Source organism: Lepidochelys olivacea, assembly GCF_965140295.1.
Source record: "Lepidochelys olivacea isolate rLepOli2 genome assembly, chromosome: 2".
Lineage (NCBI taxonomy): Eukaryota > Metazoa > Chordata > Testudines > Cheloniidae > Lepidochelys > Lepidochelys olivacea.
In genome coordinates, this window is record NC_140412.1 from 427,099 (window position 1) to 443,621 (window position 16,523).

The following is a 16,523-nucleotide window of genomic DNA, read 5'->3' on the forward strand; positions in this document are numbered from 1 at the left end:
CAGACGCAGAGAACACGTTAAAAAGCGTGTCCATCTGCTCCTCCATCTCCTCCACTTTGAGGCCCAAGTTAGCTGCCACCTTGTGGAGCAGATCCTGATTCTCGCAGAAATCTTCCGGTGGACTAGCTCTGGATGGTTCCGCTACCACTTCGTCCGGGGAGGAGGAAGATGACGGGGTGGCCAGAGGGGCCTCGATGGTGTCTCCGCCCACCAGGGACGGTGGCCTTGGGGTGGGTACTGGCTCCTCACCTGAGGTGGTTGCCGGGACGTCCTGCACCAAGTCCAGTGCTGCAGGGGCTGGGGGTGCTGCCTGTGGCCTGTCTGATGCGGCAACCGAGGGCTGGCAGGTGTGGGGCACCGGCATGACAGGAATGCTCCATGTGTTCCAATGCGGCCACTGCGACAGCCCTGGCTTTGGTGCCAGCTTGGCACCATGCTGCTAATGTGCCTTCTGGAGCCCACTCAGGCTGCCTGAGCGAGGGACTAAATGGTGCCTCCGAGCCCATGAAGTGGTCTCCCTGCGGTGACCAGGGCAGGGCTGTGGAGGCTTGAGCCTGAAGGCTCATGTTGCTGCTGGAGGCCGGTTCTGGGACCAGTCTGACCAGTGCTGGGGGTAGGGGGAGTGGCGTTGCGTCACGGACTGCCCTTGAGGTCTCAGTGATGGTGACCGACGGTGTGACGAGAACTGGTACCAGGGTGGTCAGCGATGCCTGGGTGAACCTCCGCGCGATGACAGAGAGCGAGAGTGCAGTGCTGGCGACTCATAGCGACTAGCCAGGGACCTGGGCTGACGTGGCAACCAAGAACGTGGAGACCTCTGGCTCTGTCTTGGCTCCGGAGACCCGTGTCACACATCTGATTTGTGCGAGGCCTTTCTGGTGGGCTTGCCCTCAAGGGGAGCCTTAGCCTGGTCCTTTGCTGCACGCAGCGGAGGTGCTGTGGACTCTCTTGGTGTAGCAAGGGACAGAAGTGCTCCGACTGACCACCATGGGCAGTAAGAGGGAACTGAGAGGGTGCAGAGCCGAGGTGCTTGATATACTGAGCCATCAGCACAGAACTCCCGAGGGCGCCATAGCCGGCCCCACAGATATCACTAAGGCAAAAGTCTCTGACGGCCGTGCACGTGGGCACGTGAACACCTACAATGGAATCAACATGAGCAAGCGGTCGAAGAAGAACAATTAGTTGCACTCATACAAAATGGGAAATGACTGCCTAGGAGGGAGTACTGTGGAAAGGGATCTGGGGGTCACAGTGGATCACCAGCTAAATATAACTCAACAGTGTAACACTGTTGCAAAAAAAAGCAAACATCATTCTGGGATGTGTTAGCAGGAATGTTGTAAGCAAGACACGAGAAGTAATTCTTCTGCTCTACTCCATGCTGATTAGGCCTCAACTGGAGTATTGTGTCCAGTTCTGGGTGATGCATTTCAAGGAAGATGTATACGAACTGGAGAAAGTCCAGAGAAGAGCAACAAAACTGATTAAAACATGGTCTAGAAAACATGACCTCTGAGGGAAGACTGAAAACATTAGGTGTGTTTAGTGTGGAAAAGAGAAGACTGAGAGGGGACATGATAATAGTTTTCAAGTATGTCAAAGGTGGTTACAAGGAGGAGAGGAAAAAATTGTTTTTCTTAACCTCCAGCAGGTAGGACAAGAAGCAATGGGCTTAAACTGCAGCAAGGGAGGGTTAGGTTGGACATTAGGAAAAACTTCCTGTCAGAGTGGTTAAGCAATGGAATAAATTGCCCCAGGGAGGTTGTGGAATCTCGATCATTGGAGGCTTTTAAGAGCAGGTTAGACAAACACTTGTCAGGGATGGTCTAGATAACACTTAGTCCTGCCATGACTTCAGGGGGCTGGACTAGATGACCTACGGAGGTCCCTTCCAGTTCTACAGTTTTATGAATGATTCAGTCTGTTTCAGCAGTGATTTCCCAGCATCAGCACTTAAGTTTCTGTCCCTCTCTCTTCATCTGGCTCAGGGATCTGACAATGATTTGTGTCTGTGTGCACAATGAAAACATTTAGAGACTACAGAGCAGTAATCATCTGAGAGTGGCCAAAATTGTAACTAAGGGATAACGTGGGTAACAGTATAGACCAAACCCTTAGCAGCTACCTTGAGCTCTGCCAATGCCAGTCTAGCTCTGGGTGAGACTCCTGGGCCTGAGATCTTTGCCTCCTGATTGAAGATTCAATACCACTGTAATAAATGAGTGCTGGGAAACTACTCTTCATTTCCTGGCTCCCACCCCATCCTGGGCCAGGGTAACAAAGGTAATATCCCTGGGGGCTACTGTTACATCTTCCTTTTTGAAAATCAAATGTGAATTAACCCTAATATCAGCCAAATCAGCTACCCCAGACAAAAAGCTTGTTAATGACACACCCAGACAGAAACACCGAGGCTGGAGGCTGAGGAGATGACCTAACACAGCATGGATTAGAGGATTATTCTCTGCTACAGACATCTATCCAGAACTGTTATCTCTGAGGCCCAATGGCTCTCTCACCACATGGCCACGGCTCAGTTCCTCTCCAGTGGTCTGTTCAGCTGCTGAGGTGGATCTGCCACATGGAGCCTGTGTTTGCTGTCCCTGATGTTTCACTGCCAGTGACTGGCGAGGGGTTTGTGCCTTCTGTGAGCAGCATTCTGGAGGTCCTCAGAAAGCAGAGCTCTAGTGTCCTCTTTGGCTTTGTGGAGATGTCTCAAGTTCCTTGCGTAGGACTGACCCTCAGGGTTTGTGACATTGGAGCTGCTGGTGCAGCTATTTCCTTGGCAGGTTGTCAGCCACATTCTGGTTTGAAGTCCTCCTACTTGCAATGGAATAGCTGTTCGGCATTCTTGTCCTAGTATTTCTTCTGTTCTAGTTCCCTGGTGCTTAGCTCTTTGTTAATTATGTCAGGGTCAACAGTCTCTCACTCAAACAGTTTGTCAGATGTTGGCACCAAGGTTTTTGCCCATAAGGCCCCTGTTTGGTAACCCTAAAAGCACTGGGAGGTCTGTGGTGATATTTTAACATTGCTAACAATGGATGATTTAAATCCACAATGTTTTAAAAAAATCCAGCTCTTTGTTATTTGGATTGATTTTCCCCACAATCCCATTTGACTGCTTGTAATAAAGAGCTTGAACTGATGGATCAGCAAATTGCTAAAATGAGTAACTCATGAATTGCTCTTACAGCTCAGAGGGAGGTCACTACTCATGCCACACCATTGCATCCTGCATGGAAAGGGCTCTAAGGATTAGTTTCCTATCTCAATAATTCTGTTTCTGTGGTTCCTTGTCAGGTGCTGAATGGTACCAGATCTCTCATTTGCAGTAGCTGCCTCAGCTAAAGAGTCTGGGGAACAGACGGTGGAAAGGTAAATGGGAGTTTTGCTTGGCATAAACTCTCTGGTTTTCCATGGAAACTGCAGCTGCAACAACTTCCAGTTGTGCACAATGTCCTGTACCCAAACATCCAGTAGATTGTGAGGCTTCTCCTGTACTAGGCAAGAGGAACTTTTCATTCCTAGTCAGCTGGAGTAAAAACTCCTGGGAAGCTTTGGCATCACCCATCACAATTCATCCTTTATGAATAATTCTTACTTAGAAGGGAGATCTTCAAGGTCATTAGTGAGGGAGACATGTTCTGTTGAATACAGCTCAGTTTCTTCCCAAAGGCCAGAAGCATGTCACCTAGTCAGGCTTCCATTTAATCCCAGGGGAGACAGGGAGACTGCATCAGCAGCCCCGTTTGTCTCAGCTCCACCCATAGAATGAACTGCAGAGACCCTTTGGCATGATTGCTAAGAGCAATGAATTAATGACCTGGTCTCCAGATGTCCCAGGAGGTGGGATGAGATCCAGGCTGGGGAGCCAGATTCACACTCTGTGACATACACCATGATTCTGCCATGTTCCAAAGACATTTTACCCACAATACACATCCCCACCCTGAGGGACTCTCTATTAGACCTCTAAGTCACATAACAGAGCTTCTGGTGAGAGGAAGCCAACCAGAATCAGACCCTGATTGCTTAGCTGGTGATTGTATGAAGACAGGAATTCTGCATGCAGCTTATACCTGAATTTCGTGAACAGGTTTGGAAGAAGGAATAGCGGCAAATTCCCGGTAGTCAAACTTCTTTTCAGACATGGACTGGAAGGGACAGCAAGAGAAGAGAGAGAGAAAGAGAGAGAGTGAGCGAGGGATCAGCAGCAAGCAGAGGGCTGCAGCACACTGTGGAAAGGCTTATCAGGAGACAAGGGCAGAAGGAATGGTTTGGGTAAAGGCAATGGTGACACTTCTCATCTGTGAAAGGTGGCACCAGGACCTGCATGAACAATCGTCTATTGCAACAAGTCATCTCTGGGATATAATCCTTCATACTCTGAGGCTCAGGGCCAGCAAAGGACAGGGGTGCCTTAAAACCCTGGGCATATACAGGGTAGTCCACTGGATCAGGCACCGAACTGGGGAAAATCCAGGTTCCACTGAAATCAATGGCAAATTCCCATGGAGTTCATTGGGGTCAGGATTTTAAACCTCCATATATTCCTGGTTCTACTATGTGACCGTGGGCAAGCCTCTTCCCTTCTCTGTGCCTCAGTTCCCTTCTCCCCAGTCTTGTCTTTGTAAACAGTGAGCTCTGTCTCTCAGTGTGTGCGTACAGTGCCCAGCACTGATCTCAGCTGGGGCCACCTGAGGTAATGAAAACAACCACAACAGCTGGGAGCAGGTATTGTGAAGCTTGTAGAAGGTGTCTCAGGCATGAAAGGCTTGCTGAGGGTAAAACGCAGAAGCTGAACTGAAGAAGCAGAGGGGATGGAAATGGAATGTGTGGGAAAGGGACAGGTTCACAGACAAGCGAAATGGGAAACTAGGGAAATGAGACCAAATCTCAGCTGTGAAACTGGGGCTCTCAGCAACAGACATGGCTGAGCACACAGGGCCAGGTGGCTCACTCTCATGGCCTGTGTCATGGCCCCAGGTCTGGGATGAGTATGTGAGTGGGGATCCCACATCCCAGCCATACGGTCATTCTCCCCTCCCTGGCTCGCGGGAGGGTCAGTGGGTGGGCATCCCAGGTTTAGAGACAAGACAGAGGGGGTGGCAGCAACTCCTACCAGCCTCCCTGGTGAAGTGACATTCCTGTGGCTGCAATCTGAAAAAGACGAGGCAGAAGCACTGGTTAGTGAGAAATGTATTATGCACCCCTTCCCCCTTTGGCAGCATGCCTAAGTGCTATAAAGGGCTATGCCAAGCCTCCCAGACACACAGTTATTTCTCTCTCCTGTTTCTCGGGCTATGGTGTTGAGTTTCCACTGCTTGGGTTCCCTGGAGAATAACATGGCAAAGGGGTGGGGCTCTGTCAGTATCATACAAGCCAGGACTATCCTGGCTGAAAGATTCCAGCCCAGCCCTAGAAGTGCCCTCTCAGCCTAGAAGAGGGGAATTCACTCTCAGTGGGCCTGTGTCTGGGACATCTGGAAGAGTCCTGGCTAGTGCCCAGATGTTGGCCTCTCTCCCCAGTGATGTGGTGAACACCCCTCCCAGGACACTGTGGCATACAGTACCTTCTGGAAGCGTTGGGGACGGGGTGGGAGCAGGTGAAGGCGATTCAGCCAGCTGTTCCAGTGTGCTGCGCTTCTTCCCCTCCTTGGACTTGGCAATCACCATCTGGGCTTTGAGGGCATCCTGCTCCAGAGACTTCATCCTGCCTCAGAGGATGGGGAGAAAGTGGACATCAGCATCATTGAAGAGAATTATGGGTAATGCCTTCTTCTGTGCACAGCAGCTAGCCCATGGCTCTGGGACTGAATGTCAGAGGGCAGGGATGGAGCACTGGCTCCCCGGTTCCCTCTTTGGAGTGGGTGAGGATATGTTGTGGCAGACAGAGAAAGTCAGCGTAGGAGAGAATTCAGAAACCAGCTGAATTTGCTGTGATCAGCCATTAACATCCTCCTGACACACACACACGCGTGTGAATCTGGGACAGACACAGCCGAGCACTGCACACCCAAGTGAGAAGCTGCAGGGCTCTCCAGAGGTGCCTGGGGATGTGATGGGGAACCATTCAGGACAGGAGGGGGGAGGCGAATTGCAGGTATAAACCATAAGGGCATGAGGATTATTTCAGGCACTCTGATCTCCCCCACACTCCATCAGTGCCCCTCTTCTGGCATTTGTGAAATTCAGAACTGACTATGGCAGGATGGGCTCTGCACTCGGCAGTGGAGGCTCCCCAAGCTGGAGACCTTCTCTCTCTCTCATTGGTTAGATAACTGCCATCAGCCTGCAGAACCAGGGGGCAATGAGGGCTAGCACACTGCAGCAGGAGGGGGGACGTTTCTCCCCACTCCTACAGCAGCAGCAGAGAGGGCTGCAATACGAGGCAGAAATACAGATAGGGATTGTGGAACATGCAGCTGGAGGGGCAGGGGCTGTGCACACCTGGATTGACTTCCTGACCCAGGGGTTCTTGAGACGTGACTCTGCACTGGGCTAGACACCTGAGCTGGCCTGGCCCCTGGTGCAGGTGCCCGCTGTCGGGACTGGTAGAGCTTCCTGGCCAGATCCTGCTCGTACTGTTTAATACTGTCTTCAAGTGTGGAGGATCTGAAGAGGAGGAGGAGGACGAGGAGAAGATAGTGGTGATGAACATCATAGCAGTCGACCACAGAGAGAGAAAGAGACAGACAAAGAGAGAGAAAAAAGAGATTGGAATGTACCCTGGAGAGAGGAGGAGTGAAGGGCTGATGCAGGTATTGGCTAGGATCAGACCAGGCTCCCATCTCTGAGCCTGGCCAGCACCAGCTGCTTCAGAGAGTGGGGCAGGAACACCCTGGTGTGCAATTCAGGAATAAACTGCCAAAGGGGACAGCCCTTCCCAGCCCCAGCAGTTAGACTCTGACTTCTGCCCTTGGCTGGTATGCACTGGGTGGGAGGGACTAGACATGGCAGGCACGCCAGACTCATGGAGGGACTGACAAGGTGCTTACACAAGTGTGTGTGTGGGGGGTGATTGAGGCAAACAGGGTGGATGCATGCTGAGCTGGGGGAGAGGGTGTCTGTATGCACCCGTCAGAAAGGGAAGAGGGCCCAAGACAGTGGACAAGCACCCAAGGGAGGGCTGTGTTTGCCATATGCTGGATGCGTGTATCCAAAATGGCACAGGCACACATCGGGGAAAAGTGTGTTCACAAGAGGGCATGTGTGCACTGCAAAGCAGTGGAGGGATTCACAAGATGTGTTTCGCTCCCTTGTGGACACACTTCTCCCCCACTGGCATGTGCCCGTGGCCTTTCAAACACACCCTTCCTAGACATGCGTGCCAATGTAGGTGTGTGGGGGTGTCCTGACAGGAGACACATGGCAGTGATTGGAGGGGTCGGGCCTCACAGGGTACACAAGCGGACGAGTCCAGGGGTGCTCATGTCCCAGCAGGGCCCAGGGACCAGCATGTGGGTATGGGTGTGTGTCCTAACAGGGCACTGATGGCAGAGGGTGTGGGGGAAGGCCCAGCAGGGTGGGTGGTGGTGGAGGACACACATCAGACAACTGGAAAGAAGCAGAAGACAGAAGATTAGACAGAAAGTGATACAATTTGCATTGTGCAATATAAGGAATACAGTGAGACTGAAGGGCAACCTAAACCTCCGTCTACCAAGCAGCTCATGGAGTTGTATATGGGGATCCCCTTGGAGGGAGACCTGAGCTCTGGCCCCTGATCACTGTTACACTGCACCTAGGACTGAGCCAGCTCTAGCAAACAGAGGAGACGTGGTTCTCCAGAAGTGCACCGCCTTTTGTGGTAGGAACAGAGGAAGCTGCAGAGCAGACTGAGCTCAGGTGTCTGTGGTGGCACCATGTCATCTCATTCTGGGGGGGAGCTAAAATGTGGTGAATTACATGCTCTTTGTCAGTGCAGACACAGCCATGGAGAGGTAGCAAGCAGACAAGGACATACTCCACCTCAAGGGTCTTTAAACCCAGAGCAAGCAGGGCCTTTAATTGGCAGCCAAACCCCCAAGAATGCTGTGGAACTGAAATGCTATGTAACAGCTCTGGGGAAAGCTGGAGAAAGAATGTGGGAATTTTCTGAGTCAAGAGTCCCTTGAAATTGCAATGATAATGGAGGAGTGTCAGAAATATTAATAGGTTTTAAGGCCAGAATGGACCAATAGATCTAGTCTGACTTCCAAAAAGGGCAGAGCAACTAGAAAGGGAATGTCTATAGTGCCTGGCATCTGACTCAGGCTTGAGCCCAAGATCCCCTTCCAGCCACACACAAATCAATCTGACTTGGGGCAGTGAGCACCCAGGACCTAGGTCCTAACACCCTACTGGGGGATGGGTCACAGCCTAAGTCCCCCTGTGATTCTGTCCAAGCCCTGTCATCAACAGTATGAATGTAGCTCAAGCTGCAGACCCAAGTCAGAAGGTATGCGTAGTGCAGTATGGATGCATTAGCACAGCCAAAAGACCTGGGTGCCAGCAACTGTAAGCCCAGATTTACAATGCAGTGTGGACGCTCAAGCATTGGCTTGGAAACAGCAAATCCACAAGCCCAGGTCCCACAGACTGGGTTTACAATGCAGTGTAGACACCCAAACACTCATTCGTTTGATCTGAAGTCAGATGCCTTTTCCATTAGGCCACAGACTTAGGAAGTTTTGTGCTGAGCATTGGGTGTTGGGGATGGCACTGCATTATACCCACTGGCTACTTCCCAATAAGAGGGGAATGATGCAATGCCCAGTGGTTATTTTCCAAATAAAGCATTCAGTGTTAATGCAGCCTTAGGGCTGACAGTTTAGGTCCAAGAAATAGAGTACTGGGAGTGGGAGGTCCCTCGGCAGTATTTATTCACCCACCCTGCAGGAGGGGCATCTCCTTTCATTAATTAATATTCCACTAACAAAAACTGTGTTTAAAAGGGATTAGGTTAAGAGCTCCTTGAGCGCAGGGGCAGACTCTGCAGTAAACTACCTTCTGTTCCCAGCAGAGAAGGAAACACAGTACACATTCATCCCCCTCACAATGCAATGCCCCACCTTTACTACAGCCTCAACAAATATTCAGTGCTGATCTAGGTGGTCAGGTCAGGTGTGTGATGTGTTTGTGGGTGTGCTGGCGGCCATCATTTAATTTTTACATTGCTGTGTGTAGTATGCCTGTGGCAATTCCTCAAGAAGGGCTACATTTTTGGAGATTCGTGTATCCACCCTATACACATCCACACCAGATATCACTTTAAAGCTTATTTTAAATATGTTTAGATGAGGTACGATGTGGAGTTGTCAAGTGGTGCTGTAAGCCTTTACGCGAGGTGAAATAACGGAACCCAAACTGAGAAAATGTCCTTTTTTGCACAGTGCCAGAAACATGGCAGGTTTCAGAGTAACAGCCGTGTTAGTCTGTATTCGCAAAAAGAAAAGGAGTACTTGTGGCACCTTAGAGACTAACCAATTTATTTGAGCATAAGCTTTCGTGAGCTACAGCTCACTTCATCGGATGCATACTGTCGCACCTTAGAGACTAACCAATTTATTTGAGCGTAAGCTGTAGCTCACGAAAGCTTACGCTCAAATAAATTGGTTAGTCTCTAAGGAGCCACAAGTCCTCCTTTTCTTTTTGAGAAACATGGCAATATGACTACGACTACAGTTTTTACTGTAGAGTTAATTTCAACACCTAAATGTGGTGTTTACTGGTCAAAGCTACCAAACGACAATGTATTCAAAGATGTGTACTGGTTTTTGTCATCCTGCACAGCTACACCATGAATCTGGGTCTCAAAATGTAATTGACATACTAAACCTTCATGGATTCTACATCATTTATATATAATTCCAGCATCTGTCTGGCAAACGTTTGACACTCAAAAGATGTTAGAGTCTGAAGACACTGAGTCCTTACAATGTCATTAGAGAGCTTGATGATGCTATAACTCAGCATGTGCTCCTGCTGCTGGAGGAACGTTAGGCATGGGGGTGTAGCCGGTCTCATACATTGAAGTTCTGGGATCATTTTCTCCAGGTTATGCAGATACTACTTCTAATATCCATGTAGAGCAAGGGGATGATTGGAAACTTCACCTACAGACACAGCATGCCACCCTTCCATCCATCTTTACTGCAAACAGGCCCAGCTATGCTAGGTGGATACAAATTTACATTCTTGATATGTTAAATCTCCTTGAAAGATGTACGTAGTGCCTTCGAGTCTGGGGAATTTGCTGTGTGTCAGACTCCTTGTTCTTTGAATGGGACTTGGAATGGAATGGAGTGGAGTGACCCCAACACCATCCCAATACAAGAGGGTCACTGATATTTGGTCCTACATTTCAGCTCAGAGTACCCCAACTCACTACTGTCATAACCTGTATCTAAAAAGTGTCTTGAAAGATATCAACAGAAAGCTAATATCATACTGATCATTAATATTATTGCATGTTATATGTTCAGAGAACAAATTCAAAATTACAGACATATTGGAAATTATGTTATCAAAGTGTGTCTGCCAGGCAGGGCTAAAGATACTCCACCTTAGTAAAAGGAATGTGGTTCTGCCATCCGGAAGTTATTTCCAAGGTAAGAACATAAGAACGGCCAGACTGGGTCAGACCAAAGGTCCATCCAGCCCAGTGTCCTTTCTGCTGACAGCGGCCAATGCCAGGTGCCCCTGAGGGAGTGAACCTAACAGGGAATGATCAAGTGATCTCTCTCCTGCCATCCATCTCCACCCTCTGACAAACAGAGGCTACGGACACCATTCCTTACCCATCCTGGCTCATAGCTATTAATGGACTTAACCTCCATGAATTTATCCAGTTCTCTTTTAAACCCTGTTATAGTCCTAGCCTTCACAACTTCCTCAGGCAAGGAGTTCCACAGGTTGACTGTGTGCTGTATGAAGAAGAACTTCCTTTTATTTGTTTTAAACCTGCTGCCCATTAATTTCATTTGGTGGCCCCTAGTTCTTATATTATGGGAACAAGTAAATAACTTTTCCTTATTCACTTTCTCCACACCACTCATGATTTTATACACCTCTATCATTTCTCCTCTTTTCCATACTGAAAAGTCCTAGTCTCTTTAATCTCTCCTCCTATGGGACCTGTTCCAAACCCCTCATCATTTTAGTTTCCCTTCTCTGAACCTTTTCTAATGCCGGTATATCTTTTTTGAGATGAGGGGACCACATCTGTACACAGTATTCAAGATGTGGGCGTACCATGGATTTATATAAGGGCAATAAGATATTCTCCGTCTTATTCTCTATCCCTTTTTTAATGATTCCTAACATTCCGTTTGCTTTTTTGACTGCTGTTGCACACTGCGTGGACATCTTCAGAGAACTATTCACGATGACTCCAAGATCTCTTTCCTGATTAGTTGTAGCTAAATTAGTCCCCATCCTATTGTATTTATAGTTGGGGTTATTTTTTCCAATGTGCATTACTTTACATTTATCCACATTAAATTTCATTTGCCATTTTGTTGCCCAATCACTTAGTTTTGTGAGATCTTTTTGAAGTTCTTCACGGTCTGCTTTGGTCTTAACTATCTTGAGTGGTTTAGTATTGTCTACAATATTATTTGTAATAGTATTTACCACCTCACTTTTTACCCCTTTCTCCAGATCATTTATGAATAAGTTGAATAGGATTGGTCCTAGGACTGACCCTTGGGGAACACCACTACCCCCTCTCCATTCTGAAAATTTACCATTTATTCCTACCCTTTGTTCCCTGTCTTTTAACCAGTTCTCAGTCCATGAAAGGATGTTCCCTCTTATCCCATGCCAACTTAATTTATGTAAGAGCCTTTGATGAGGGACCTTGTCAAAGGCTTTCTGGAAATCTAAGTACACTATGTCCACTGGATCCCCCTTGTCCACATGGACAAGGGGGATCCAGAGGTACAGGGGTACATTAAGAGACAGTGGGAATTCCATTTACTTAGAATGTAAACAGGAGCATCAAGCCAACTAGGGGAGGACTCAGCATCATATTCAGGGGAGGAGATTACAGGAAACTGATCAATTTGCATTTTACCAAAAAGTAGCAGGGGAAGAAACCAGCATGGAGCTTCCTTCACCGCCAGACTGCATGTCACCTTCCTCACTGCTTGAATGAACTTTACTTTGAGGGATAACCTTCAGAAGAATCCATTTCAAAAGTTCACTGGACTATAAAAGAAAGGGGCAAAGAATCCCAAGTTATCTTTTGCCTAAGAACACAAAGAAACCAAGGACTTTGGATTTTTTGGGAGATCCTGACAAGTGGGCTTGATCAGCCATCTTGCTGGAAAGCAATGTGATGAGAAGCCTACCCTGAACCAAGACTGTAGTCTTGTTAAATTTTAGTCTCTAAAAAGCATTTCTCATTTGTATTTGCTTGTTACCATTTCTGACTCTATCCTTTACACTGAACTTACTTAAAATCCTCTCTCCTTTTGTTAATAAACTTGTTTTACTTTTAATCTAAACTAGGGCTGTCAAAGAATTAAAAAAATTAATAGCAATTAATTGTGCTGTTAAAGAATAATAGAATACCATTTATTTAAATATTTGTGGATGTTTTCTACATTTTCAAATGTATCGATTTCAATGATAACACAGAATACAAAGTGTACAGTGCTCACTTTATATTTATTTTTGATTGCAAATATTTGCACTGTAAAAAAGAAATAGTATTTTTCAATTCACCTAATACAAGTACGGTATTGCAATCTCTTTATCATGAAAGTTGAACTTACAAATGTACAATTATGTACAAAAAATAACTGCATTCAAAAATAAACCAATGTAAAACTTTAGAGCCTATAAGTCCACTCAGTCCTACTTCTTTTTCAGCTAATTGCTAAGACAAATAAGTTTGTTTACATTTGCAGGAGATAATGCTGCATGCTTCTTGTTTACAATGTCACCTGAAAGTGAGAACAGGCATTCACATGGCACTTTCGTAGCTGGCATCGCAAGATATTTATGTGTCAGATGTGCTAAAGACTCATATGTCCCTTCATGCTTCAACCACTATTCCAGAGGACATGCGTCCATGTTGATGATGGGTTCTGCTCTATAACTATCTGAAGCAGTGCGGATCACCGCATGTTCATTTTCATGATCTGAGTCGGATACCACCAGCAGAAGATTGATTTTCTCTTTTGGTGGTTCAGGTTATGTAATTTCTGCATCACAGTGTTGTTCTTTTAAGATTTCCGAAATCATGCTCCATACCTCATCCCTCTCAGATTTTGGAAGGCAAGTCAGATTCTTAAATCTTGGGTTGAGTGCTGTAGCTATCTTTAGAAATCTCACAATGATACCTTCTTTGCGTTTTGTCAAATCTGCAGTGAAGGTGTTTGAAATGAACAACATATGCTGGATCATCATCTGAGATTGCTATAACATTAAATATATGGCAGAATGTGAGTAAAACAGAGCAAGAGACATACAGTTCTTCCCCAAGGAGTTGAGTCACAAATTTAATTAATGCATTGTTTTTTTAACAAGCGTCATCAGCATGGAAGCATGAACTCTGGAATTGTGACTGAAGCATGAAGGGGCATACGAATGTTTAGCATATCTGGCACATAAATACCTTGCAATGCTAGCTACAAAAGTGCCATGCAAATGCCTATTCTCACTTTCAGGTGACACTGTAAATAATAAGCAGGCAGCATTATCTCCTTTAAATGTAAACAAACTTATCTGACTTAGCAATTGGCTGAACAAGAAGTAGGACTGAGTGGACTTATAGGCTGTAAAGGTTCACATTGTTTTATTTTTGAATGCAGTTATTTTTTGTACATAATTGTACATTTGTAAGTTCAATTTTCACGATAAAGAGATCGCGTTACAGTACTTGTATGAGATGAACTGAAAAATACATTTATTTTGTTCATCATTTTTACAGTGCAAATATTTGTAATAAAAATAATAATATAAAGTGAGCACAGTACACTCTGTATTCTGTGTTGTAATTTAAATCAATATATTCGAAAATGTAGAACATCCAAAAATATTTAATAATTTTCAATTGGATTCTTGTGTTTAACAGTGCAATTAAAACTGCAATTAATAGCAATACATTTTTTATCACAATTAATTTTTTTTTAATTAACCGCGTGAGTTAATTCCAATTAATCGACGCCCTAATCTAAACCAATCCAGAGGGGTGTTTAATGTAAAGTGAATGTTAACTTCAATGTGGCAAGCTGCTAGGTATTGTATCTTTAAAGGAACAAATGAATCTTAATGTCTCTCTCAATGATCCAGGAAGAGGCTGGACTTTGCAGACCACGCAGTTTGGGGAAAATTCAAGACTGGGAGATGCTGGTGTTATTTTTCTAGGGTAACCAAGGCCGGTGGAGCCAGAGGGTGGCAGTGGTGTAACAAGCAGGCTGCTGGAATCAGAATTGTTGTGTCAGGGCGTCTTAACACACAGACACTCAGTGCAGACTTGTCTGCTGGCTGGGAGTGTTCAGACAAGAGAATCATATCAGCACAGCATTTTGAGGGCAGGTGGTGATGCAACCCTTCACTGGCCTCGATTGCAACCTAGCATGTGCCACATGGTAACTGAGAAAACTGTCAAGCAGACTCAAAGGGCAGCAGTGGGATTGTAGGACTGACAAGAAAGAAGTCAGTCCTTGTCAGATGGAACCTCAAAAGACATACCCTAAAATGCAAAAGCTCTGACAGAAAGAAGGGTCTAACAAGCAGTAGTGAAGACAAAGTCCACAAACAAGTCCTTGCCTCTGCACTGAAGAGGGATGAAGAGCCTGTTATAGCCCTTACCAACCATGTCATCAACACTATGACAAACCCACCTGACCCTGAATCCCATCCAGAGGTGCCTATCAACATATCTACTGTAACATCAGATGTACAAGAGTCTCTACAGAAAATACCAGATGTTGGTGAAGAACGAATGGAGATATTTGAGAGAGGTGCACTTGAATCTGATGGGGCATGTAGCTTCTTCAGCCCAGTCAAGAAATCTGGCATCAAAACATTTGCTGACATGACCAAGATGACCAAATTTGAGTCTGGCAAGGGAGGGGCAATCACACAGGAATCAGTCCAGAAACTTTTTCCCACAGAGCCCTGTCCTCCTTGTAACAACCTTTTATAGACTTAAAAATGGTTATCATGTCCCCTCTCAGTCTTCTCTTTTCCAGACTAAACAAACCCAATTTTTTCAATCTTCCTTCACAGGTCATATTTTCTAGACCTTTAATCATTTTTGTTGCTCTTCTCTGGACTCTCTCCAATTTGTCCACATCTTTCCTGAAGTGTGGCGCCCAGAACTGGACACAATACTCCAGTTGAGGACTAATCAGTGTGAAGTAGAGCAGAACAATTACTTCTCATGTCTTGCTTAGAACACTCCTGCTAATACATCTCAGAATGATGTTCCCTTTTTTTGCAACAGTGTTTGTTACACTGTTGACTCCTATTTCGTTTGTGGTCCACTATGACCCCCAGATCCCTTTTTGCAGTACTCCTTCTCAGGCAGTCATTTCCCATTTTGTATGTGTGCAACTGATTGTTCCTTCTTAAATGGAGTACTCTGCATTTGTCCTTATTAAATTTCATCCTATTTACTTCAGACTATTTCTCCAGTGTGTCCAGATCATTTTGAATTTTTAATCCTATCCTCCAAAGCACTTGTGGTATCATCCACAAACTTTATAAGTGTATTCTCTATGCCATTATCTAAGTCATTGATGAAGATATTGAAAAGAACCGAACCCAGAACTGATCCCTGTGGGACCCCACTCGTTATACCCTTCCAGCATGACTGTGAACCACTGATAACTACGCTCTGGGAACAGTTTTCTAACCAGTTTTACACTCACCTTATAGTGGCTCCATCTAGGTTGCATTTCCCTAGTTTGTTTAAGAGAAGGTCACGCAAGACAGTATCAAAAGCTTTACTAACGTCAAGAAGCCCAAGATTTATACAGTACTCAAGAAGAAGCGGACACAAGGATGCTGCTGCATGTTGTATGTGCCAATATAGCTTTTGGATCTCTTGGTACCAAAGAAACCATAGTAATTAGGTCACTTGATACAGATGATTTGGTCCTTACTGTTCACTACTTTCCAAAAATGGAACACATAGATAACATGTGGATTGAAACAAGCAACATTACCGGCAAAATTGACAAGTGTCACTCTATACCTGTGCATGCAATTTGTGACACACTCACTCCTAACTTCTACAACATACATAGATGTGACTCTGTGTCATCCCTATTTGATAGCAGGAAAAAATCTGCGTTTAATGTTGTCAAAACAAAGGGAGCTTACCACTTCAGAGATCTTGCCAAATTAGGAGAGAGTGACCGACAAGCCGCAATTTCTGCAGCAAGGAAGTTGGTAGCAGTGCTGTATGACCAGAGCAACAAACAAAAAGAGACCCACAGAGACCTCAGTTGTTTGTGGCTCCATCTAGCCAGCAAAAAGGACGAGTCACTGGCCAAACTCCCACCATGTAAGAACAGTTTT

At 45.9% G+C, this 16,523-nt stretch overlaps 1 protein-coding gene across 20 annotated transcripts in view; it reads right to left on the reverse strand.

Moving 5' to 3' along the window:
• The window catches only part of SCRIB (scribble planar cell polarity protein), a 237,931-nt gene that overhangs the window by 27,271 nt on the left and 194,137 nt on the right, over nucleotides 1-16,523 (reverse strand). For 15 of the 20 annotated variants that reach the window (XM_084621786.1, XM_084621778.1, XM_084621790.1 and 12 more), the window contains 4 exons: nucleotides 6,453-6,617; nucleotides 5,576-5,715; nucleotides 5,126-5,163; nucleotides 4,083-4,157 (listed from right to left, as the gene is read on the reverse strand). In XM_084621786.1, the coding sequence (XP_084477912.1) occupies nucleotides 4,083-4,157; nucleotides 5,126-5,163; nucleotides 5,576-5,715; nucleotides 6,453-6,617 (418 nt within the window). The remainder of the gene's footprint in view (nucleotides 1-4,082; nucleotides 4,158-5,125; nucleotides 5,164-5,575; nucleotides 5,716-6,452; nucleotides 6,618-16,523) is intronic. The other 5 variants (XM_084621783.1, XM_084621789.1, XM_084621780.1 and 2 more) reach the window with 2 other exon arrangements.